Source organism: Pan troglodytes, chromosome 1 (assembly GCF_028858775.2).
Source record: "Pan troglodytes isolate AG18354 chromosome 1, NHGRI_mPanTro3-v2.0_pri, whole genome shotgun sequence".
Taxonomy (NCBI): Eukaryota; Metazoa; Chordata; class Mammalia; order Primates; family Hominidae; genus Pan; species Pan troglodytes.
This window is the reverse complement of record NC_072398.2, coordinates 93,520,503-93,547,785: the sequence shown is the minus strand read 5'-3', so window position 1 is coordinate 93,547,785 and position 27,283 is coordinate 93,520,503. Positions and strand designations below refer to the sequence as shown.

Genomic DNA, 27,283 nt, shown 5'->3' with positions numbered 1-27,283 from the left:
ATGCTAGTGTGTTGACCTATTTATTAATGTGGTCTGGGACATTGTCTGCATTACTATTAACAATTTTGCTGGGTGGTGCCTAAATCGTAGCAGTGTCCCTATTTTAACTATAATATCCCCTCCCAACAAGGGGACTGGGCAGCTTGTTACTACTAGAAATTCTTGTTGGAAGATTTGTTTCTCAAATTGGCAAGTCAAAAGAGGAATAAAGAATCTTTTTTGTGGCTCTCCTTCCATTCCCATAACGCTTGTGGATGGGGAGGAAGCTTTTCCTACGTAAGTAGTAAGGGCAAAGTAATTTGTCCCTGTATCAAAAAGAAACCAAATTTGGGTGCCCAACACGTCCAGAGTTACCCAGGGCTCCTCAATAGTAATGAATGATGTTCCTGGGCAGGGGTGGTGAGGAAGGCCCTGGGCCCCATCAGTTTTCATCAGTTTCTCCTTTTGCACTGTTAAGAGTTTTGACTGGCCTCCTCTGTGTAACAGGGGGCAGTTAATTCTCCAGCACCAGGGGTTGTGACTGGTGCCTTTGTACTGCCAACAGGGTCCCAGTGGGGGCTTACTACAGTCCTTTGCCCAATTCCCATTTTTCTTGCATTTGAAGCAAGAGCCTTTGCTAGCATTATCCTTATGGCCCATTGGGATTCCCTTGGGCACTCTTTGGGCATTCAGGGCATCTCCAATGATGGCTATCGTAATTTTGGCTTGCTTCTTCTTTATTCCTTTTCCTTCCTCCAGGTCATGATTGTTATACACCATAAGGCAGTATCAAGAAGTTGATTTTGATTAGTCTGTGGCATCATCTATAGCTTTTGGAGCCTAATGGCTGGAGCGGATTGGCTAATGAAATGCTGTGCCATTAATATTTTGCCTCTGGAGAGGAAGCGTCCAGATTGGTATATTTCCTTTCCCCAGCCTACCATAAAAGATGGCTGGATTTTCCTCCTTGCATTAATATTTTGCCTTCTGGAGAGGAAGTGTCCAGATTGGTATATTTCCTTTCCCCAGCCTACCATAAAACATGGCTGGATTTTCCTCCTTGCATTAATATTTTGCCTTCTGGAGAGGAAGTGTCCAGATTGGTATATTTCCTTTCCCCAGCCTACCATAAAACATGGCTGGATTTTCCTCCTTGCCTTGTATAACCTCCCTGATCATAATTTGCTACCTTAAGATATTGTCTTTTTCATTCCTCCAAGGAGAGCCTCAAGAAATTTGGCCCAGTTGTTCATTCCCGCAGGGGTGTCAATTAGGATCAGTAGTAGGGGCAGGGGCTGGGCCCTGGTGATTGCCCTAAGGGCTTCAGGCAAATAAATCGTGGACTTCCTGGCAGGCGGCCTCAAAGATTCGTTCCCAGGGGGTACAACGCGTTGCTAGAATTAATTGAACATCCCTCCATGAGAGACCAAAGGCTAAAGTCAAAGTTTGGAACCCATTTGCAAATTTCCTGGGGTTCTCAGAATAGCTTCCAAGCTTTTCTTTACATTGTGTTATGGAGAAGCAGGCCTGCACTCTAACTGGCCCCTTGGCTCCTGCTACTTCCCTCAGGAGTGGTAGAGCTGAAAGGGAGTTGAATAAGGTGTTCCACTGTGAGGGGAACTTGGCAGGGTTCCTGGTTTTTCCTCTTGGGTTTGAGCCTCAGGAACACTTGGCAACAGGCTATACGGGAGAGGCTGCCATTTCCCGAGACAGGTGACCCTTGTCAAAATAGGATCATCTACAATATCTGGTTCTGCCTTAGGACCTTTGATTATGGGACAGGTCCTGGAGTTTTGCACATGGTTGGGTTTTGATATACACCCATGAAGACCTGCACATATGGGATTTCTGGCAATTTACCCTGCATTTTGCAAAATAGGTATAATTGCAGATGGTGTTAATAATTAAGAATTCCATTGACTGCCCATTGTTCCTGGCTGCTTGTCTGGGGTCCCTAAGAGTGTACCCCTTTAGGGTCCCATCTTAGTGTGACATGTGACCTTTGATGGGTGCCAGCACTACTTTGGCAAGGTTCTCTCCACCACTGGTGACCCACTATTAACTCCTTTTATTCCTAGATGAAGGCCTTGACTTCTAGCATCTTTTTTTTTTTTTTTTTTGGAGATGGAGTTTCACTCTTGTTGCCCAGGCTGGAGAGCAATGGACATGATCTTGGCTCACTGAAACCTCCACCTCCTGGGTTCAAGTAATTCTCCTATTTCAGCCTCCCAAATAGCTAGGGTTGCAGGTGTGCATCACCATGCCAGGCTCATTTTGTATTTTTAGTAGAGACGGGGTTTCATGTTGGCCAGGCAGGTCTCGAACTCCTGACCTCAGGTGATTCATCCGCCTCAGCCTCCCAAAGTGCTGGGATTACAGGTGTGAGCCACAGCACCTGGCCTCTAGCATCCTTATAATTTGGTAAGGCCATGGTTTCCCACACTTCCTGTTCCACTAGAGTGATAGCTGTGAACCCTAATGAGAGGAACAGGAGGCTGGTAGGTTTCTTTTGTCATGTGGATTATGGGTAATTTCAGGGAAAAAGGTTGATTTTAGGCATGAAAGATAAAATAGGGCTGGCTATTCCATTCTGGCCCTGGGCAAGACAGGGAATGTTTAAAAATCCACCACCATGGCAATGGATCCTGTGTAAGGGCAGGCCATTCTATTGAAATAATATGGTGAAGACAAAGGAAACAAGGTCCCCTCAGTGGAGGTCCAAGATGTAGAATGTATTCTAAAGCTTGTGGGTCCCAAAGGTCATCAGCCAGCCAAATGGATCCAGTAGAAGGGTCAAAATATCTAGGAGATACTATCTTTTGCCCTCACTGGCTAACTCTGTAAGAGAATTTGGCCTAAGAAAGGAGGGTTTAAGAGGCCTGAGTGTGAATTCGCCCTGAATGAGCTACCACTGCCAATGGTGTCACGTGTAGAACTCAGAGACTATAACCAGGAAAGATAAAAGAGTCTTTCTCCCTTCCAGGAAGGGAAGCTATCCCGATTCATTCCTTGGCCTTCAGGTAACACTGGAGAGTGGCCCTGTCCAGTTGCCCTCAATTACCAAAGAGCTGTTAGAAAACAGCAGCTGAAAGACTCAAAAAAGAGAACTCAGGTCCGTCACCCAAACTGGGTGATGGTGATCAGGTGCTTCCACATGGATACCCTTCAGTCTCACTGGAAAGTGGCCCTGGCCAGAGACCTGCAGTTGCCTCCATGTTCACATGCTATCTGCTGAGTCTCAAGTTGGAAAAGGGAAAGAGAGAGAGGAAAAGGTTCCCCTGTATGGAGTGGAGCCCTGCACAGAGATATAGCTCCAGCCCATGCCGAAAAATGAAGGCTTGACAGGGAAAGAAAAAGGAAAGAAGAAAAGAAAAATAACCGCCCCCTTCCCCTGCACCGCAATTTGGACTTACCTCCAGGCTGGCTTGCCAAAATATGTTACTGTCGGAGGGTCTTGACTACAATTTGTCCAGGTTCTTGGAATGTTGAATGAAGAACTGAACAAATTGCACAAATCAATGAAACAATGAAGCAATAAAAGCACAGATTTATTGAAGCAAAAGTATATTCCACAGAGTGGGAGCAGGCTAAAGGAAGCTGCTCAAGAGCCCCAGTTGCAAAATCTGGGGTTTAAGTACCCTTTAGGGGTTTCCTATTGGTTACACCCTATGCGCCACCAATCGGAGGCCGAAGTGAAGGCTCCCAGTCTCCAGACTCTTATTCTCCTAGCTCAAGGAAATCCACTGATTTCCTCTGTAGCATCTTCAGGTTCCATCTTGACAACTTCCTCTAAATCCCCAGGGGTAGGGTTGTTTAGAGACTCCTGGATGCCCTGAGGGAGCGGCTCCAGAGCTTGCCTTCCCTCCTCTGTTTTCACAACGGTCCAGTGATAGGCACTGTTCTCTGACAATCCTTCTTGGCACTGTTTATCGACTGGTGGAGGCCCTGGGCTATGTTCCACTTTCGGGAAAACAGTAGCAGAGAGAGGAGATAGTTCCTGGGGCTCTAATTTGGGTTCTAGGCCCTGAAAGGCATTTTCCCCATCAGCCACAGCACAAGCAATGTCCACATTCACGTGGGCCTTATCTTCAGGGGTGGATGGTATAGGAAGATTCACAGAATTGCCAGAAACAATTAAGGGTGAGACAGAGGAGGCCACAAGGGGCTGGTTCAATGGACAGGGGAAGGAAGTAGGGTTAACCAAGAGGGTGGCGATGGGAATAGTCTGGGGACTCTGGGCCACAGCCGCATTGACAGGCTGGATCATGTTACAGCCACCGCCAAGGCTCACAATCTTCACAGTGGTAGCAGGAACAGTGAAGATAACAGATGCAGGGTGGATAACAGGGGCAGGTTTGATACAGCGAAAGGCCCTGGCTCCCCTTCTTTTTGAGGGTCTCCGTCTCACATATGGCTTTCGAAACATGGAAGAGGCAGGGGAGGGCATCATTACCTTGGGCACAGGGGCAGAAGAGAGCAAAGTCTGGGACTCAGACAGAGGGAAGCTTGTCCTGGCCTCAGGGGGCATAGCAGGCAGTGCTGCAGGAGACTCAAAACTCTCACCTCCACTGACCCCCAGTGGAGGGACACCTGGAACTGTCTGTAAAACAGTGGCTGGCTGTATTGGGTGAGGAATCCGGAGCACCATTTTGCTCGGAGGGGCTTCTGAATGAATTGATTGGGCTGGTGTTTTCCCAGGGTTGAAGCTGGGCTGGAGAGAGGGGCTGGGTTGGATAAGGAGGGGTTTCAGGACTGATGAACGCTTCTGTCTCCAAGCCTTCTTGGGGAAACGGTCGGCAACTGGCTTCAGTTTCAGGACTACACCCTTAGGCAATAGCAGTGGGTACCGAGTTTCACTCCCCAACTCTGAGTTGTCTTTTTCTAGGCCTTGATCTGAGTTGATCTCAGTGGTTCCAGTCATATTTCCTACCTCTCTAGCACCATCAGCCATGTGCCGCAGTTCTTCCTGGATGGATGGCAGACTGGCCTATTGGAAATGAGAACACTCTGATCCAGCACATGTCAGAATTTGGGAAAAAGAATAGGACTTTCTAAGTTTAGGGACCTGAGACAAGCTCAAGGCATCTTTCCAAGGGACTCTGCATATCAAATTTCTACAAAGACTACAGTCCAATTATACATTTTAGAAACTCTTCTCTGAATTTCCTTTAGCAAATTACCATTTTACCCATTATTTTGAAAATGTTGTAGAATCACCCGGAGAAGGGCAGAAAAGTAAGGGAAGAAAGGTGAATCAGGAAGATTTCTGAAGTCCTAGTTCTACAACTAAAGCATTAGACGATTAAGGAAGTCCTTGATATTCTCTCAGAACTTTCAGTGACCTTCTGCCTCCTACAGACTTCGAGGAAGAGGGCTGTACCTTTAACCAGAATGGGAGCCGGTGTTCTTCTCTCTCTATAGGTGGCTTCCACTGATGTGGCTGGATCTCTTCACAGCATTTTCCTAGGACTGGCAGCTGTTTGGTCTTCTTATAAAACTTAACATGAAAAAAATGCGCATGAATTACATTCCTTCTGGAAACACTGTCCTCTGTCAGGCTGGTGAATGGGGTGGGTGGTGGATCAAGAGAAACACACAGACACACAAGACCACATACACAAACATCCATGAACACACATATACGAATAGCATATGCTGAATACTTGTACATTTCAAATTAAACTAATCTCTATTTAAAGATTTTATAGTTATTCAGTATTTTCTTTTTGAGACGGAGTCTTGCTCTGTCGCCCAGGCTGGAGTGCAATGGCACGATCTCCGCTCACTGCAAGCTCCACCTCCCAGGTTCACACCATTCTCCTGCCTCAGCCTCCAGAGTAGCTGGGACTACAGGTGCCCGCCACCACACCCGGCTGATTTTTTTGTATTTTTAGTAGAGACAGGGTTTCACTGTGTTAGCCAGGATGGTCTCGATCTCCTGACCTCGTGATCCACCCGCCTCGGCCTCCCAAAGTGCTAGGATTACAGGCGTGAGCCACCGCGCCCAGCCCTATTCAATATTTTCTAACTGATGATCTCCATTCTGGTTGCCAGGAAGGGGAGAGTTTAGGTCACAGAGAGAAAAGGAAGCAGATGCTAAGAGCAATCTTATGTAAGATTTGTTCCTGCTCAACAGCTGCAAAGACAGCATCGTAATCTATAAAATGGAGACATCAAAGACTTTAAGCAAATGATGGTGTGAAGGGCATCAGAAGGGAAGGAAAAAAAAAAAGACTGAGGCAGTTCAGTTTTAAGAGTAAATAGGCTGGCCATGGTGGCTCACATCTGTAAACCCAGCACTTTGTGAGGCTGAGGCGGGCAGATCACTTGAGATTGAGAGTTTGAGACCAGCCTGGCCAACATGGTGAAACTCCATCTCTATTAAAAATACAAAAATTAGCTGGGTATGGTGGTGGGTGCCTGTAATCCCAGTTACTTGGGAGGCTGGGGCAAAAGAATCGCTTGAACCTGGCAGTGGGGGTGGTAGGGTGGAGATTGCAGTGAGCCAAGATCATGCCACTGCACTCCAGCCTTGGTAACAGGGTGAGACTCCATCTCAAAAAAAAAAAAAAGAAGGTAAGAACTGAACTTAAACCACTGACAATAAGCATCTGTTCATCCAACATGATGAACATAAGATGTTTTCTATATCCTAGGCACTGTGCTAAAAGCTAAGCACACACATAAGGGAAGCAATTCCTGCTCTCATGGAGCTTACAGACTAGTGGGAGAGTCAAGTGGACAAATGGCATCCTACATTAAAAAATGTACAAAGGGCTGGGCATGGTGGCTCATGCCTGTAATGCCAGCACTTTGGGAGAACGAGGAGGGTGGATCACTGGAGGTCAGGAGTTCATGACCAGCCTGGCCAACATGGCGAAACCCTATCTCTAATAAAGTACAAAAAAAAATTAGCTGGGTGTGGTGGTGCACGCCTGTGATCCTAGCTACTTGGCAGGCTGAGGCAGGAGAATCACTTGAACTGAGGAATTAAGAGGTTGCAGTGAGCCAAGACTGCACCACTGCACTCCAGCCTGGGCAACAGAGCAAGACTCCAACCCCGACACCCCGCCCCATCCCCCAACAAAAGTACAAAGATGTGCATGAAAAATGACACAAAACTAAAACTTAAACACAAATTACTTCTGGCCAGGCGTGGTGGCTTATGCCTGTAATCCCAGCACTTTGGGAGGCCGAGGCAGGCAGATCACAAGGTCAGGAGATCAAGACCATCCTGGCCAACATGGTGAAACCCCATCTCGACTAAAAATACAAAAATTAGCTAAGTGTGGTGGCGCGTGCCTGTAATCTCAGCTACTCGGGAGGCTGAGGCACGAGAATCACTTGAACCCAGGAGGTGGAGATTGCAGTGGGCCGACATCACGCCACTGCACTCCAGCCTGGCAACAGAGTGAGACTCCATCTCAAAAAAAAAAAAAAAAAAATTATTTCTGCAGAAGAATAAGGTTTATCACGTGTGCCTTAAAACCATGGATACGCCAGGCATGGTGGCCCACACCTGTAATCCCAGCACTCTGGGAGGCTGAGGTGGGTGGGTCACGAGGTCAGGAGTTCGAGACCAGCCTGACCAACAAGGTGAAACCCCGTCTCTACTAAAAATACAAAAATTAGCAGGGTGTGGTGGCGAGCGCCTGTAGTCCCAGCTCCTCGGGACGCTGAAACAGGACAATTGCTTGAACCCGGGAGGCAGAGGTTCTAGTGAGCCAAGATCACGCCATTGCACTCCAGCCTGGACGATGGAGCGAGACTCTGTCTCAAAACAAACAAACAAACAAAAACAAAAAGAAAGTACTTTTTAAAAAACCATGGATAAAAATAGACAAATACTAAGGCATATTATCATGCATTTTCAAAATATTGAAGCCAAAGGAAAAATCCTGCATGTTGTCAGAGGTTGAGAAAAACAGGTGTTACACAAAGACTCAAGAGTTAAATGGGGCCATGGCTCATGCCTATAATCCCATTACTTTGGGAGGCCAAGACAGGACGAGCACTTGAGGCCAGGAGTTTGAGACCAGCCTGGCCAACATAACGAGACCATGTCTTAAAAAAAAAAAAAAAAAAATTAGCTGGGCATAGTGGTGCACACCGGGTTGGAGACACCAGTGAGCCATGATTTAGCCACGCTCCAAACTGGGCAACAGGGTGGGACCCTGTCTCGGAAAAAAAAAAAAAAAAAGTTAAATGGCATGAAATTTCTTAACACCACACTAGGAGTTAGAAGAAAATGAAGTGAGGCCCTTAAAACCTTCTTAAAGAAATTATTTCCTATCTAGAATTCTAGATACAGTGACAGAGGAGAGTATTATTTTTTTCCTTTTATTTTGAAATAATTATATTCATAGGAAATTGCAAAAAATAGTACCAAGAGGTCCCATGTACTCTTCAACCAGTTTCTCCCAATATAATGTTTTTATGTTACATAGTAACAAGAGTTATACATATAAACAAGGTACACAGTACAATATTACTACCAGGAAACTGGCCAGACATGGAGGATGTGGTGGCTCATGCCTGTAATCCCAGCACTATGGGAGGCCAAGGTGGGCAGATCACTTGAGGTCAGGGGTTCGAGATCACCTGGCCAACATGGCAAAACCCCATCTCTACTAAAAAATAGAAAAATTAGCTGGGTGTGGTGGCTAATCCCAGCTACTCAGGAGGCTGAGGCAGGAGAATCGCTTGAACCCAGGAGGCAGAGGCTGCAGTGAGCAACAGTGAGACTCTGTCTCAAAAAAAGAAAAAAAATAAAACAAAAACAAAAACGAGGAAACTGACATCAATACAATCAAAAGACCATGAATGGAGATTTTTTTTTTTTTTTTTTTTAATACGGAGTCTCGCTCTGTCACCCAGGCTGGAGTGTAGTGGCGAGATCTCGGCTCACTGCAAGCTCCACCTCCCAGGTTCACGCCATTCTCCTGCCTCAGCCTCCAGAGTACCTGGGACTACAGATGCCCGCCACCACGCCCGGCTAATTTTTTTGTACTTTTAGTAGAGACAGGGTTTCACCACATTAGCCAGGATGGTCTCGATTTCCCAACCTCGTGATCCACCCGCCTCAGCCTCCCAAAGTGCTGGGATTACAGGTGTGAGCCACTGCGCCCGGCCCCGGAGATGGTTTAAATGTGAAAATTCCCTTCCCAAGCACTCTCCCTCAAGATGCTACTGGAATGGGGCCATGCAGGGTGGCTCATGCCTATAATCCCAGCACTTTGGGATGCTGAAGCAGGAGGATCACTTGAACCCAGGAGTCTGAGACCAGCCTGGGCAAAAAACTGAGACCCCCCCCACCTCAATTTTTTAAAATTCAGAAAAAAATTTTTTTTAAAAAAAGCTACTAGAATGTGTTCCACTAAAGTAAAGAAGTAATACTCACGCCTGTAATCCCAGCACTTTGGGAGACCAAAACGGGTGGATCAAGAGGTCAGGAGATCAAAACCATCCTGGCTAACATGGTGAAACCCCGTCTCTACTAAAAATACAAAAAATTAGCCAGGCGTGGTGGCATGTGCCTATAATCCCAGCTACTCGGGAGGCTGAGGCAGGAGAATTGCTTGAACCCGGGAGGCGGACGTTGCAGTGAGTCAAGATCATCGCGCCTTTGGACTCCAGCCTGGGCAACAAAGCGAGACTCGGTCTCAAAAAAAAGCAAAACAAAACAAAAAACAAGGCCAGGCGTGGTGTCTCACGCCTGTAATCCCCGCACTCTGGGAGGCTGAGGTGGGTGGATCCCCTGAGGTCAGGAGTTCAAGACCAAGACCAAGGTTTCAGTGAGCCAAGATCCAGCCTGGGGGACAGAGCAAGACTCTGTGTCTCAAAAAAAAAAAAAAAAAAAAAAAGTAATGCAAAAGCAAAGATGTGGAATTCAGGAAATAAGAGGATCTAACACAGTACGAGGCAAAAGGAATTCCTGGGATGATGGTGAAGAAAAAGCCCAAGAAGACATCAGTGCAGCAACATGGAGAGCAACACGCTTAGAGTGGAATAATGTCAGAGGGCTCAGGGAGCAATTTCTTCAAGATGAAAGTGACAGAATATCTAGAATGCCTGAACACACTGAAAGAAGATGATCTGGGAAACAAAATGTTCAGCAGGAAAGGCAAGGTAACACAGTAACATAGCTGAGCTGTGAAGAGCATTTATACAGTCCTTAAAATCTATTTTTTTTTTTTTGAGACGCAGTCTTGCTCTGGCAAGACTGGAGTGCAGTGGCGCGATCTCGGCTCACTGCAAGCTCCACCTCCCGGGTTCACACCATTCTCCTGCCTCAGCCTCCTGAGTAGCTGGGACTACAGGCGCCCGCCACCACGCCCAGTCAGTTTTTTGTATTTTTAGTAGAGCTGGGGTTTCACCATGTTAGCCAGGATGGTCTCGATTTCCTGACCTCGTTATCCACCTGCCTCAGCCTCCCAAAGTGCTGGGATTACAGGCGTGAGCCACCGCGCCCAGCCGACAGTCCTTAAAATCTTACAATGTAAACCCTGAATACAATCTAACCAAAATTCTACCATAACTACTAGTGAGGAGTTTGGAGAGCAGAAAATGTGCATGTTTGTGGTGGGAGTAAGGGAGTGAGGAGAGAGGTAAATCTTCGGCTTCCGTGGTTTATGGTTAATAAGTAAGGCCTAAATCCAATACACCAGGCAGTACCAATTAGAGGCTGAGACAGGAGAATTGCCTAAGGCCAAAAATTGAAGACCAGCCTGGGCAATATAGGGACACCCCATCCCTAAAAAAAAAAAGTTTTTTGCCAGGCACAGAGGCTCACGCCTATAATTCCAGCACTTTGGGAGGCCGAGGTGGGCAGATCACCTGAGATCAGGAGTTCAAGATCAGACTGACCAACATGGTGAAATTATGTTTCTACTAAAAATATAAAAATTAGCCAGGTGTGGTGGCACATGACTGTAGTCCCAGCTACTTAGGAGGCTAAGGCATGAAAATTGCTTGAACCCAGTAGGCGGAGGTTGCAGTGAGCTAAAATTGTGCCACTGCACTCCAGCCTGGGTGACAGAGACAGATTCTGTCTCAAAAAAATAAAATAAATAAATAAATAAATAAATTTAATGGCCAAGCACAGTGGCTAATGCATATAATTCCAGCTCCTTGGGAGGCTGACGTTGGAAGAATGCTTGAGCCTAGGAGTTCAAGGCTGCAGTGAGCTATGACTATACCACTGTACTCCAGCCTAGGCAGGAGAGTAAGACCTTGTCTCAAGAAAAATACAAAAACACAATGAAACCAAAGGCTGGGCATCTCACGCCTGTAATCCCAACACTCTGGGAGGCCGAGCTGAGGCAAGAGGACTGCTTGAGGTCAGGACTTCAAGACCAGCCTGGGCAACAAAATGACACCCTGTCTTCACACAAAATAAAATAATCAGCTAGCCTTGGTGGCATGCACCTGTAGTCCAAGCTACTTGGAAGGCTGAAGTGGAAGGATCACCCAGGAATTTGAGGTTGCAGTGACCTATGATTGTGCCCATGCACTCCAGCCAGGATGACAGAGTAAGAACCTGTCTCTAAAAAAAAAAAAACATAAATAAATATCTAAATAAAAAAGAAGGCTGGGGGCAATGGCTCACATTTGTAATCCCAGCACTTAGGGAGGCCGAGGCAGATGGATCACCTGAGGTCAGGAGTTCGAGACCAGCCTGGCCAACATGGTGAAACCCCGACTCTACTAAATACAAAAATCAGCTGGGCATGGTGGCAGGGGCCTGTAATCCCAGCTACAAGGGAGGCTGAGGCAGGAGAATCACTCGAACCCAGGAGGCAGAGGTTGCAGTCAGCCAAGATCGCACCATTGCACTCCAGCCTGGGGGTCAAGAGCGAGACTCCATCTCAATCAATCAATCAATAAGTAAAAAGAGTTGAGAAAAAGTATATAGGCCGGGCCTGGGCGACAAGAGCGAAACTCCATCTCCATACATACATACATACATACATACATACACACACACACACACACACACACACACACACACGCATACATACAAACACAAAATTGAGAAAAAGTATATAGGCTGGGCACGGTGGCTTATGCCTGTAATCCTAGCCTCTGGGAAGCCAAAACTGGTGGATCACTAGAGGTCAGAAGTTCAAGACCAGCCTGGCCAACATGGTGAAACCCGTATCTACTAAAAATACAAAAAATTAGCTGAGCGTGGTGGGCACGCCTGTAATCTCAGCTATTTGGGAGGCTGAGGCAGGAGAATCACTTGAACCCGGGAGGCGGAAGCTGCAGTGAGCCAAGATCATGCCACTATACTCCTGCACTCCAGCCTGGGTGACAGTGCAAGATTATGTCTGACCAAAAAAACAAAACAAAACAAAAACCCAAAGCATGTAAGTGGAATACTGCACATCATTTCTAGAAAGTTCAAGAAAGAGAATTATTACAGGGAAACTTGGATTTGTGGAATCTTTTAAGAGGATGAAGATACGCCAGAGGAATGTAATGAATGAATCAATGTCCCTGAAAAGGCAACAGGAGAATTAATCTAGTATATAAGTAGGAGAAATTAGCTTTAGATAAAAGAAGGTTCTTCTTTTCTTTGAGAATAACAAGAGAAAAGAACAGATATGTGTTGGTGAGGTGCCTGGATAGTGCATGCAGGAAACACTCACTTTAATGATGTTGTCAGGAGCTCTGTTCATGTTGAGGTTCTTGATTCTCACTGTCAGTTGGCGGGCAGTCTTGCAGGTTAGAAGGTACTTGCTGATTAGAGGGTTAAGAAACTCAGTCCCTTCAAAATGCTTCAGTCCTAAAGCTAACAAACTGAGAAAGGAGCAATAACACTAAATCTCACTTCACAGTCCTTCCTTCTAAAGGGCCTCCCCAGACTAACACATTTTACAATCTACTTTTTCTTACTTGTTCTTAAAACAAGGTCTCACTCTGTCACCTGGGCTGGAGTGCAGTGGCGTGACCGCAGCCCACTGCAGCTACTTCCTAAGCTGAAGCGATTCTCCAGTCTCAGCCTCCCAAAGTGCTGAGATTAAAGGCATGAGCCCATGGCGTGTGGCCCAATCTACTTTTTCATTTTTTTCAGACAGGGTCTTGCTCTGTTGTCCAGGCTGGAGAGCAGTGGCATGATTACAGTGCACTGCAGCCTTGAATGCCTGGGTTCAATCGATTCCCGCACTTCAGCCTCCTGAGTATCTGTGGCTATAAACGTTTGCTACCATGCCTAGCTAATGTTTTATTTCATTATTTGTAGAGACCAGTTCTCACTTTGTTGCCTAGGCTGATCTTGAACTTCTGGCCTCAAGTGATCCTCCTGCCTCGGCCTCCCAAAGTGTCGTCATTACAGGTGTGAGCCACCATGGCTGGCCAATCTACTTTTTCTACAACTAATTCTTGTAGTGACTACTACAAGTTGGTGACTACTCAGTAGAAAATTTCAGGTATTTAGTGAGTAGTGATTGAGTACTATGAATAAGAATCAAATAGTTCACAATTAAGTAGGAGCAAGAGAAACTAGTCATAAATCATCAATAAATGTCAGATCATGATAAGCTGTATATTAACAACACAAAGGAAGTTCAAAGAGAATACATGGGAAGGAGAATGATTCTAATAAAACAAATATAAAATGAATAATAGGTACCCTGTCAGACAAATTAAACTGGCACCAATACTACCCTCTAACATAACATATATAATCATGGTTACATATATACATATTTGCTGATAACAGTGTGGCAATACACACAAAGGGCCATAAAAATGTTCATAATCTAGCTGGGTGTGGTGGCTCATGCCTATAGTCCCAGCACTTTGGGAGGCCAGGAGTGGGAGGATCATTTGAGGTCAGGAATTCAAGAGCAGCCTGGGCAACACAGAGATACCCTCACCTGTACAAAAAAAATCAGCCATGTATGGTGGCACACGCCTGTGGTCCCAGCTACTCCATGGAGGCTGAGGCAGGAGGATCACTTGATCCCAGGAGTTCAAGGCTGCAGTGAGCTGTGATTGCAACACTGTACTCCAGCCTGGGTGACAGAGTAAGATCCTGTTTCTAAATAAATAATAACATTAGAAAAGCCAACCTCCGGCCTTGGCCTTTCAAAGTGCTGGGATTACAGGTGGGAGCCGCCATGTCCAGTCTAAAACATTTTAAAAATGTGTGTAACATCCCCCCAAAAAGCAGTATTTGGCACTGCTAGAACAAGCACGTTCTAGAGGACTCTGCTCATCTATACTGCTTTTCCTTTTGTGTCCATGTCTTATTATACAAGTCTTACTTCCTCTAAACTCCTCAAAGGAACTACATCTTCTCCTTGGGATATTTGATCCCCCAGAGTAAACACTTACTTGTCCTCAGCCTTGGTGAAGAGGATCTTATCCTGGGGATTCTTTGCCTTCAGGGAACACACTGGAAGTAACTCTGGATACATGAAAACCTTGCTTGTGGCCAGGATCCAAGCCACTTGCTTTGGCAAACAGGGAAATTCATTGGCTATAAGAAAATAAATCTCTGATAAATCAACTTCTAGGAAAAAAGAGGGCTTCAAAAAGCCTGTGAATGCATTTTTGCATTTAGGTAGAGCTGTCCTTATCTAACTTGATTCCCTCCCATCTGCCTACCACTCCCCAAAGAGTTTCCACAGTCTTTCCTCAACTAACATTATGTCTAAAGGGACGTAATTTTTTTTTTTTTTTAGACGGAGTCTGGCTCTGTCGCCCAGACTGGAGTGCGTGGCGCAATCTTGGCTCACTGCAAGCTCCGCCTCCCGGGTTCAGGCCATTCTCCTACCTCAGCCTCCTGAGTAGCTGGGACTACAGGCGCCTGCCACCACGCCTGGCTGATTTTTTGTATTTTTAGTAGAGATGGGGTTTCACTGTAGACAGGATGGTCTTGATCTCCTGACCTTGTGATCCGACAGCCTCGGCCTCCTAAAGTGTTGGATTACAGGTGTAAGCCACGGCGCCCGGCCTCTCTTACTCTTTCTTACGTGTAACACTTTATTCACAAAGTAAAACAAACACTTAAAAAGTACCTAGTAATACCTGTCACATAGTGTATGCTCAAAAATGTTTTACCTCCTTTCCCCTTTAAATCTCTGAAGGATAACAGACCTTCAACAATGCTTTTTTCTTCCAGGATAAGATTCCAGGCCAGGCGTGCTGGCTCACGCCTGTAATCCCAGCACTTTGGGAGGCCGAGGCAGGTGGATCACCTGAGGTCAGGAGTTCAAGACCAGCCTGGCCAACATAGTGAAACCCTGTCTCTACCAAAAATGCAAAAATTAGCCAGGCATGGTGGCACGCACCTGTAATTCCAGCTACTTGGGAGGCTGAGGCAGGAGAATTGTTTGAACCTGGGAGGCGGAGGTTGCAGTGAGCCGAGATCACCCCACTGCACTCCAGCCTAGGTGACAGAGCGAGACTCCATCTTAAAAAAAAAAAAAAAAGAAAAAAGATTCCAACTTCTTTAATCTCCCTCACAAATCTGGTATTCCAAATTTTACTTCTATTTCATTCTTTCTTAACTTTCATTAAGTTCTCCCAGATTCCTCCTGAGGTTGGGAACAAAAGAACCATAAAAGGAATGAGGCAATTCAGTCTCATTCATTTCTGTCTCCCTCTCTCAGCCTCTCAATTTTAGGCACCTCTGCATTTCTAGAGACAAAACTACTATATCCATATTTCTCCTTCCATAAGTGTCATTTTTATATCTCCAGAAGAAAAACACAGGACACTAGATGTGTAAGATAATACTATAATTTGGTATTAAATCACGTTTTCATTACCATTTCATATAATATAGCTATTAAAGTAGTTTGGGATCTGTGTCTATGATATAGTACACTTAAATTCAACTACATTCAATGTAATGATAAGACTCAGGGATTTAAAATAGAATCCAAAGACAAACCCAAATCCAGAACAAACCACAACTAATTTGCTAAGTCAGCAAACAAATCAGAAGTAAATATTTGGCTTAAGTAAATAGCAAATATTTTCTCAAAAAATACTAAACCAATGCAAGGTAGAATCTAAACTGGCAAATTTCTTTAAAATACTGAACACGGCAAATGTACAATCTCTAATTTACGCCTAACTTGCAAGTCAACATTTCATTCAGAATGGAGATATCACCTATGCTACAATCATTATGGTAAATAAAGTTAGTTGATCTTAATGAAGAGAGTAAAAAGCTAAACATGACTGAACTTTACCACCTGACTTTCATCTTTACCAGGCCCCAGTTTATCTTGATCTGACTCCTAATACTTACCCCTCATAGTGCTGTAGTCCAATTCTTAGCACTGAGCCTCAGATCTCTACCTCCCATATTCCTATACTGTCCACTGCCTCCACGCCTTACCCAGGCCCGGAGATTATCATGTAATTCTAAAACTTGGATGAGTACAAAGGGAGGATAAAAGAGAGAAGGAAGAAATTACAAATGTCCTGTGTCCTCCATTCCTAGGCAAGTATCCTAGGAAGTTATCTATGGGATAAGATTCCCACCACCTCTCACCGCAAGTAAAAACTTAAAGCTGACACATCTGTCTCCTACCAGTCTTCTTGACAGTTTTATGAGGGCTGCAGTCAATGCTGACATGTGTGCTGAAGTCTTCAATCAGCTGCATAGCTCCCATCAAGTTACAGGGTTGGAACAGGGTCTGAAACTTGGGGTTGTACTGATGGTGAAGGGCGATGGAGCTTTGAGCAAAGGTTCCCAGCTCTTTCTGGGAAAACAGGACACAAGGAAGATCTAAGACAATTCCAGACAATTAATACCAATAGCCTTCAGAATCTAAATGAGAAGCTGACCTTCCTACTACAGGATAAAAACAGGTAAAAATAATCATAAAGTCTTTCACAATAAACTACTGTTAAGATTATGCCTGAGTTCTCAGATATTCAGGGATTATATTCTTGTTTTATTTTTAAACTGTTTCTCACTAAGGAATACATGGTCTAGTTCCCGAGCTAGAATTAAGAGTCTCAAGAATGGGGACTATTACTTTAATTTAATTAATTAATTTATTTTGAGACATGGTCTCACTCTGCCGCTCAGGCTGGACTGCAGTGGCATGATCTCAGCTCACTGCAAACTCCCCCTCCCAGGCTCAAGCCATCCTCCCACCACTGCCTCCTGTGAAGCTGGGACTATAGGCACACACCTCCAAACCTAGCTGATTTTTGTATTTTTTGCAGAGACAGCATTTTCCCATCTTGGCCAGGCTGATCTTGAACTCCTGGGCTCACAATCCGCCTGCCTCGGCCTCTCATAGTGCTGGGATTACAGGCATGAGTCACCTCACCCGACCAGGACCATTACTTTTAAAATTGCTTTGTCTTTTGGTCTCAGAATAATGCCTACAACCAAGTACTCCTCATCCTCCTCTGAATACAGTAAGAGATGAAGACATCCTGTTGATCACCAAGGAAGTTTTAGAATACTAGCAAATGTACTCTTCAAAATCCAAAGAAGACTTACTGAAGAAGCTGAGAGTATTATCCTTACCTGTCCAAAAGTTTGAGGCAATTTTTATGAGGTAAAATATGGTTTTGTTTTTGTGAGACAGGTTCTCACTCTGTCACCCAGGCTGGAGTGATATATAAGCATGGCTCCCTACAGTCTCAACGTCCCAGGCTCAAGTGATCCTCCTACCTCAGTCTCCCAAGTTGCTGGGACTACAGGCACTCGGCACCATCCCCAGCTAATTTTTTTATTTTTAATTTTTTTTTGGTAGGGATGGGGTCTTACTATGTTGCCCAGGCTGGTCTCAAACTCCTGGGCTCAAGCAATCCTCCCACCTTGACCTACCAAAGTGTTGGGACTACAGGCATGAGCCACCATACCTGGCCAAATTTCAAATTTAAAAGCTCAAAATACCTCAAAATGTCATGAGCAAAACTAGCTCTACACATAAAACACTAATATTGAGCTTCATGAATGGATAATGAATTCAACATCTACATGTATATTTACTTTATTATTTAAATTAAAACAAAACAAAACAAAACAAAAAAAACACAGACCGGGTCTTACTATGTTGCCCAGGCTGTTCTTGACCACTGGGCTCAAGTGATCCTATCACCTCAGCCTCCCAAAGTGTTGGAATTACAGGTGTGAGCCACTATGCCCAGCCTCAACATCTATGAAATGAATAGCGGTACCAAAAACCTAAGAAGTCAGGGTGAATCTAAAGATGAGGAGGAGGACCCAATAAAAATATCAGAAGGACAGGCCAGGCGCAGTGGCTCATGGCTGTAATCCCAGTACTTTGGGAGGTAGAGGTGGGCAGATCACTTGAAGTCAGGAATTCGAGACCAGCCTGGCCAACATGGCAAAACCCTGTCTCTACTAAAAATACAAAAAAAATTACCCGTGGTGGTGCCCGCCTGTAGTCCCAGCTACTTGGGAGGCTGAGGCAGGACAATCACTTGAACCCGGGAGGCAGGGGTTGCAGTGAACTGAAATTGTTCCACCGCACTCCATCCTGGGTGAGAGAGCAAGACCCTGTCTCAAAAAAGAAAATAAAAAATTGAATACACTCTTTGTCCTTTCATGTGAATCAGTGGCTTATGTTCACTCAGCAAACATAGGAAGCCACAGCAATCAAAAATACCCGAGAGAATAACTGTGAGAAATAACCTGCCAAGCTAATTTTATATTCTAGTCTATAGAATTACGGCAATTTGGAAACTTACAAGACATATCCTGGTGCTACTGGCCTCCGGATTGAGATTGGGGTTGCAGGTGGCAAGAAGGTGGATTTGTGTCAAGAGCTGAACATGCTGGGGAGAGAAAGAAAATAATGCAGTGATATGTCATGACACTGCCATTTCAGGAGCCCAGAGATATTTTTTTTTCCCCCTGGAGACAGGGTCTTGCTCTGTCACACAGCTTGGAGTGCAGTGGTGCAACCATGACTCAATGCCCTCTCAACCACCTGTGCTCAAGCAATCTTCCCACCTCAGCCTCCCAAGTAGCTGTGACCACAATGCCTGGCTAATTTATTTTATTATTATTATTATTATTATTATTTTTAGACAGAGTCTCGCACTGACTTTTGGGCTGGAGTGCAATGGCGTGATCTCGGCTCACTGTAACCTCTGCCTCCCAGGTTCAAGTGATTCTCTTGCCTCAACCTCCCGAGTAGCTGGGATTACAGGTGCCCGACGCCACACCCAGCTAATTTTTTGTTTTCGTAGAGACGGGGTTTCACCATGTTGGCCAGGCTTGCCTCGAACTCCTGACCTCATGATTCACCTGCCTTGGCCTCCCAAAGTGCTGGGATTACAGGTGTGAGCCACTGTGCCCAGCCTTATTTTTTATTTTTTGTAGAGACAGAGTCTCACTATGTTGTCCAGGCTGCTTTTGAACTCCCCTGCTCAAGCAATCCTCCCACCTCAGCCTCCCAAAGTGCTGGGATTACATGTGTGAGCCACTGCACCCAGCCACCAGAGAGTCATTAACTAAGATGTTTGCAACTTTATGACACAAATTTTGCTTTCTGCAAAGAGTGTGAGAACAACGTAGGATCTTGGCATAAATTTCTCAGACATGTTCCCTTGAACAAAATGACAGAACCAGAGGAAGTTTAACCTCTAAACAGAGGAGGAACTGAGATTAGAAAAGGAAAAGGCCGGGCGCAGTGACTCACGCGTGTAATCCCAGCACTCTGGGAGGCCGAGGCGGGTGGATCACGAGGTTAGGAGATTGAGACCATCCTGGCTAACACAGTGAAACCCTGTCTCTACTAAAAATACAAAAAATTAGCTGAGTGTGGTGGCGAGTCCCTGTAGTCACAGCTACTCGGGAGGCTGAGGCAGGAGAATGGCGTGAACCCGGGAGGCAGAGCTTGCAGTGAGCTGAGATTGAGCCACTGCACTCCAGCCTGGGTGACAGAGCGAGACTCCGTCTCAAAAAAAAAGAAAAAAGAAAAGGGAAAAGGGAAAAAAAACTACTTGTCACAGTGAAGGTTAAATTTCAGAATAGATTACTGAGGACTCTTTGAAATCTGTAATTCCAAATACCATTAGGGTCCTTATGTGCTGTCTTCCCTGAGCCACAGGACATGAACATGATGACTTCTCAAGCTCCTAACTGATGTGAAGATACTACGGTTTTAATACGTAGTAAGGTAACTATCTCTGACATTTACAAAGCTGCTAATTTTAGATTATACCAAAGCCTCAGAGTTAGGCCTTGGTATAATTCAATACTAATATGACCAAGGAAAGTGTTACCTGCTGCATCTGCTGCTGGAGTCTCTTCCTTTGTGCTGGGTCCAGAATCAGGGTCTGATGAACTTCTTTACACTGGGGTTTAACCTTCTCTACCTCCTTCTGCTGTTTGGCTGAAGGTTTCTTCATCTTCAGCTGTTCAAATAGTTCCTTCGCTATCTGATGTTGTTCATTTAGTAGGTTGGCCAGTAGTTCCTCAAACCTATCCCAAACGGGGATGACTGAATTTGAGTGTTTTCCTAGGTCCACAACACATCCAATTCTTTCCAATGATGAGCAAAGAGCCTGAACAATTTTCATTCCCTACTAATCCCCCCTTTTCACTTTAGCCAACAGTCAAACTCCCAGCCTTACACAAATCTTTTCCCAAAGTAGTTAGCATGCATCCAATGATTCTGTATTACACCCCATCCCATTCCTCTACAATTCCTCTTCCAAATAATATACAAATGAAGAAAAAATTAAACAAAAAACTAGGGACAGAGAAATATATGGGTAAGAAAGCAGCCAAGGAGCTGGTGGGAACTCATCATTTTCATTTCTTCTCTCATTACTTGTTACTCCCTGGGATGTTACTCCCATCCCAGGTCCAGCTTGTCCCATTATCCTATCTACTCAGGCTGCACTGCCCTGCTTTCTTAACAAGTCAAAGACTTTCTAGCATGAAGCAGGAAAAGGATATACCAAAATAACTGAAGTACACGGTAGTTCAAATGAACAGAACGGAGAAGTTAGTTAAAATATTATCCATGAAGGCTATCTTCTTTTAGCCCTTTAAATTCCTCTTCCAAGGTTCCTAACCCTAACTTCCCACCCATACCCTCCTGAAAGATTGTTTGCAGGGCTGAAGCAAAAATTCCAATACCTAGCATGTCAGTTCTATGTATGATTACTATACCTTTTCTATGTTTACATAGAAAGAAATAAAGGGAGAATAATATACCTAAATGATTAAGCATATGCTGATACCCTATGCAACAGGATAAGATCTGCTGAAGTAGCTATAACAAGCAGGTTATCATATTTCAAGGAACCCCCTATATTACAGCAATAGTTAAATGGTAACGTTTTTCAATAGTTTTTGCAGATAAAGATTACGTTTGAATAAGTTTTCTTTTATAGTATTTACTGTGGGTTTGGGTAGCACAGAGTAAAAACCTGAAGACCGTGGGACTGTCTATACAATCTTTACTGAGAACTGAAAATTTGAACATCCGCGCTACCACCACTGAAGGAACAGAAGAGAAGAAGCATAAAAAAGTAGAAAATGGAAACATAGCCTGCACTTAGTTTTAACAAGGATTATTTAGGTAATTGATAAGGGAAGCCCCAGAGTTTTTGTTTTGACTGTCTTTTTCTCCTCTCTCTTCCTTATTGTGTTTTAAGATGTTTTTACTCTCTATGGACTTACAGAGGGATTTTTATTTAGTCAAAGATTAAAACAGGTTTGTATTTGCAATCGAAAGAGAAGCAGAAGCTGCCCAAGTACAGTCATGTGCCACATAATGTTTCAGTCAATAACGAACCACATAGTCAGAGGTGGCTCCATAAGATTACTGTACCTTTTCTATGTTTACATACATATGTACTTACCATTGTGTTACAACTGCCTACAGTATTCAGTACAGTACAGTAACACACTGTACAGGTTTTGTAGCCTGGGAGCAATAGGTATGCAGTAGGCTAAACCATTTAGGTTTATGTAAGTACATTCTACGATGTTTACACAATGATGAATCGTTTAATGATAGATTTCACAGAGGGTATGACCATGAGATGATATATGACTATATTCCATCGAATACCAGAAGGTAATTGGATTCTAACAGGAATTTTAAATTAGTTCTATATTTTCCAAATTTTAAGAAGTCATAAAGAGTTGATCAGCAAAACCAAAATGTTTATTAATCAGATCCTATTATACGTTCCCACGATGAATGGTTCCCTTCTGCTATACCAGAATTTTGTTCTATGAACTATAAATTAAAATAATGGGTCAAATACTGACTTAGCAATCTTGAGATTTTTGATGTAGTTGTATTGTGATATTTGTTGTAATGGAGAATGACTAGTAGTTCTAGTTTTTAAGACATTGGTTGGCCTATCTTATCTTTTTTCACTAAATTGGAAAATCCCTAAAGGTCTAGCTTTCAGATGGAACCCAAGCTCTCTGCTTAGTAGTGCTGTTAAGTTCAAACACAGGACTAATGACAGGGACTATTCTCTTTGCTTTGTTCCACTTATGGCACAAACTGCATCCTGACCTTTCGCCATCGACCTAATGATTATATGCTGCTACAACAGAATAAAGTGCAGATGCAAATTCACCACAAAATGAGGAAAAAATTAAAGCCTCTACTTTCTGGATGCTGTAACACAAGTGCCAACTTTAGGCAAAAAGGTCAGCACGTATGTTTCAGACTCCTTACTGCAGGTGCTTCAGGGTTTGCTCCACTAATGCCTAGGTGAATAACAAATTTTCAGTCACATTTAGCAGATATTAATGGCACATAAAAAGAACAAAAGGGACAGACTGGATATTACAATATGGGGTAGTTTGTGTGGCTGGCCACATTGAGTCCTACATACCTCTCCAGCACCACTCACCCGGAGAAGTGGATATGGATGCCAGCTACTGTTTTTTCTCCCTTCCCAAACAGATACAGCTTGGCCTACAGCTGCACTGCCCCATAACAAGGAGACTTCACTTGACACCTAACTCCTGATAGGGCTCTGCATCCTTACATCAGTAACAGAAGCTGGCTGGGGATGAAAAATTGTTAACTGCAACTTCTGAAAACATTTTCAGAAATAAACTTTTCCTCTATTCCAAATCTCAAGGTCTTCAACTAGCCTACCGTAGAACTTGAGGGGTGTTAAAGTTAGGTTGAGGCTCAGCCACACGCTCCTCCTCTTCTGGGCCATCATCTTCCATGTTGGAGAATCCCATCTCATCTTGGAACTGTGGGCAAAGGAAAGGGAGGGTTTTCCTGGGGAATGGGCTTTTGAATGTTGCTCCAGTGTTGGGAAGGAAAAGTGAAAACTATAAACAATACTTTAATAATGCTGGCACCCAGAAAGAGCCTACATCAGAACCTTTCTCACTTCAGGACTCCCACAAACCCACATTTGGAATGACTATTATGCCAGGAAAGAAGTCGCTCAACCAGTCAACTTGTATCAGTAAGCACAGAGCTAGGATAACTCAAAATGATCAATTTCTTAAACAGAAATATCTTTTTAGACAAATTTATGGAAAAGGTAATTATTTGTGTGCAAAATACTTTAAAACTAGTTGGCAATCTTTAAGGACACACCAAATGACAGTAGGGGAAGCCATCAAAAGTTTTCAAGGGGCAAGATGTGCTGGCTCACACCTATAATTCCAGCACTTTGGGAGGTTGAGGCAGGAAGATTACTTGAGCCTATGAGTTCCAGAACATGGCAAGACCCTGTCTCTACAAAAAAATAAAATAATTAGCCGGGCCTGTAGGTGTGTGCCTGTAGTCCCAGCTACTCAGGAGGCTTAGATGAGAGAAGTGTTTTGAGCCCTGGAGGTCGAGGCTGCTGTGAGCTGAGATTTCACCACTGTATTCTCCAGAGCCTGGGTGACAGAGCAAGACTTCGCCTCAAAAAAAAAAAAAAAAAAAAAGCTTCAAGGAAAATTTTAGTAAGAATAACCTACATGTGGATAATCAAGAGTCTAGCAGTTAGCAAATTTCCCTTGTCATTATATTCTTTCCCAGGTAGACTAAAAGGAGAATTGGTTCAGTCCCTCTTCTAGAAGGAGCATCACAGAGACCAAAGGACACATTTTGTTGGAGAACCAACTTACAATCCCATGTTCTCACTTGAGGATCATTACTCACAGTTTCAAACAGATCTTCCATCAGCTCATTTGCTTCCTTTTCTGCAAAAAAGCCAAACGTTGTTGGTATAAATTAGATTCATTTTACAATAAGGAGGAATTCCATGTAGACAATGTATGATGTTTTCAACAAGGCATCTGACGAATTCTTCATATCTATCCTTATTCCTGAGACAGGGTCTCACTCTGTCACCCGGGCCGGAGGGCAGTGGCTTGATCTCGGCTCACTGCAATCTCTGCTTCCCAGGCTCAAGCGATCCTCCCACTTCAGCCCTCCAAGTAGCTGGGGCAACAGGAGTGTGCTGTCATGCCCGGCTAATTCTTCCATATTTTGTAGAGATGGGTTTTCCCCATGTTGCCCAAGCTGGTCTTGAACTCCTGAGCTCCAGTGATCCACCCACCTTGGCTTCCCAAAGTGCTGGGGTTACAGGCATGAGCCACCACGCCCAGCTATCCTTCATTCATTTATTCAAAAACATTTATTGAGTACTTACTATGTTTCAATCCCTGTTTTAGATGCTTGGGATATATGAGAGAATGAGAGAGAGAGAGAGAGAGTTCTAATCTCATTGAACTTAAATTCTAATAGGAAGAAGACAAGGAGAAAATGTGAGCTAGATGATTTTTTTTTTTTTTTTTTTTTTGAGACGGAGTTTCACTCTTGTTGCCCAGGCTGGAGTGCGATGACACGATTTTGGCTCACTGCAACCTCCGCCTCCCAGGTTCAAGCTATTCTCTTGCCTCAGCCTCCCAAGTAGCTGGGATTATAGGCATGCACCACCACGCCCAGCTAATTTTGTGTTTTTAGTAGAGATGGGGTTTCTCCATGTTGGTCAGGCTGGTCTCAAACTCCTGACCTCAGGTGATCCGCCCACCTCGGCCTCCCAAAGTGCTGGGATTACAGGCATGAGCCACCATGACCAGCCCAATGATTTTATAATTAGATGGCCTATCCAAACCCACACAATACTGAATGGAATCAAGAGACAAGTCTCCCAACCTGGGCAAAATGTCAACATATCTCTAGAAAAAAATTTATCTGGGCTTGGTCGCGCATGCCTATAGTCCCATATACTTCAGAGGCTGAGGTGAGAGAATCTCTTTGAGTCCAAGAAGCAGAGGTTGTAGTGAGCTGAGACCGTCCCACTGCATTCCAGCCTGAACGACAGAGCAAGACACTGTCTCCAAAAAAAAAAAAGAGACAGACAGAGACAAGTTTCCAACAGTGTTTCATAGGACTCTATCTTTGGACCCGACCTATTCAAAAACTCCATCAGTGAATTAGAAGACCAAGAGAACATACTTAACAAATCTGTAGATGATGTAAAGCTGTAAAGCTGAAAGGGACTGCCAATCCAATTGATGGAAAATTCAGAATCATATTTTCTCAAATCAACTGGATGTAACACGTAAGGATAAATTTGAAGTTCTACATTGAGGATTTTTTTTTTTTTTTAAATAGAGCCAGGGACTTGCTATGTTGCCCAGGCTGGTCTTGAACTCCTGGGCTCCAGCGATCCTCCCACCTCATCCTCCCAAAGTGCTGGGATTACAGACATGAGCCACCCCACCTGGCAAGATCTTATATGTGTATTCAAGATATTACACAACTCACTAAGTCTCCAGATGAAAACCAGAATCTCTAAATATAGTTTGACAGTTTGACAACACCCAATGACAGACTAAATGAGAAATTAGGAGGCAGCTTGATTTTTTTTTATTTCCTCAGAGATCTTTGTTCTGAGTTCTGACTCTTGTTCTACAAATATTCAAAGTCGAAATGATTATCATGTTAATGGGTAAAGAGCTTCAAATCTTTGGCTATCTTATTTTTTTTTAATTTTTATTCATTTGTTTTACCTTATGTGTTCCTCTACAGTGGATATCTAGGAAGTTAACGACCATTCTAGCTATCTAGCATTCTGGTTCTTGATATCATGTAAAATGAGTGTTCTGATCTCTGACACACAAAGCTATTTAGAAGATAAAAAATAGACATTTTTTTCAACAATCATTTTACTTTTTTCTCTACATCTACATACTCTACATGTCAGAGTTTTTGTTTCTGTTTCTTCGAGAGTAGCTGGGATTACAGGCACCTGCCACACCTGGATAATTTTTTGTATTTTTAGTAGAGATGGGGTTTCATCATGTTGGCCAGGTTGGTCTCCAACTCCTGACCTCAGGTGATCCACCCGCCTCAGCCTCCCAAAGTGCAGGGATTACAGGCATGAGCCACTGCACCCAGCCAAGTACTTTGATTCTTAATGGAGGATTTAATCCACTGACATCCCAAAGGACAAACTATCCAATGGAATTCCTGGATAAAACACAGGCACACAGTGTCTCTTCCTCAGAGGAAAGAAATTTTTGTCAACAGAAGAATTTTGCTCTTCTGGGCGTGGTGGCTCCTGCCTGTAATCCTAGCACTTTGGGAGGCTGAGCCTGGAGGATCACCTGAGGTCAGGAGTTCGAGACCAGCCTGGCCAACCTGGTGAAACCCCGTCTCTACTAAAAATACAAAAATTAGCCTAGCGTGGTGGCTAATGCCTGTAATCCCAGCTACTTGGGAGGCTGAGGCAGGAGAATCGCTTGAACCCGGGAGTCGGAGGTTGCAGTGAGCCGAGATTGCGCCACTGCACTCCAGCCTGGGCGACAAGAGCGAAACTCCATCTCAAAAACAAAACAAAACAAAAAAAAAACAAAATTGATTTGCTCTAGCAGAAAAATAATTATATTTCAGGAATTCCTTCAGGAATCCTATACCAGTACTGAAAGATCCTATATTGGAAAATGAAAATGCCCAAATTAATAAGTCCTGAGATAGAGGAGAAGGGATCTTGTTTTGTCCATCACTGTATCTTAGTACCTGGAATAGTGCTTGGCACATAATAAGCATTAAATACATACATGGCAGTCTTGTTTCTGAATCAAAATGAGGTGGTTTAATGAAAGAGATGGGTTTGGCTAGGCGTGGTGGCTCACACCTGTAATCCCAGCACTTTGGGAGGCTGAGGCAGGTGGATCACTTGAGGTCAGGAGTACGAGAACAGCCTGGCTACTGGCTAACATGGTGAAACCCTGTCTCTACTAACAATACAAAAATTAGCCAGGTGTAGTGGTGCGTGCCTGTAAACCTAGCTGCTCAGGAGACTGAGGCAGGAGAATCACTTGAATCCGGGTAGCAGAGGCTACAGT

At 44.2% G+C, this 27,283-nt stretch overlaps 1 protein-coding gene across 1 annotated transcript in view; it reads right to left on the bottom strand.

Annotated features, from left to right (window-relative positions):
- Positions 1-27,283, bottom strand: part of YY1AP1 (YY1 associated protein 1) — a 65,164-nt gene that overhangs the window by 33,012 nt on the left and 4,869 nt on the right. Inside the window, 9 exon segments of the mRNA XM_016946265.4 lie at positions 3,710-4,966; positions 5,360-5,476; positions 12,633-12,783; positions 14,323-14,467; positions 16,535-16,706; positions 18,679-18,765; positions 20,221-20,419; positions 23,076-23,179; positions 24,087-24,127. Of these exon segments, the coding sequence (XP_016801754.4) occupies positions 3,710-4,966; positions 5,360-5,476; positions 12,633-12,783; positions 14,323-14,467; positions 16,535-16,706; positions 18,679-18,765; positions 20,221-20,419; positions 23,076-23,179; positions 24,087-24,127 (2,273 nt within the window).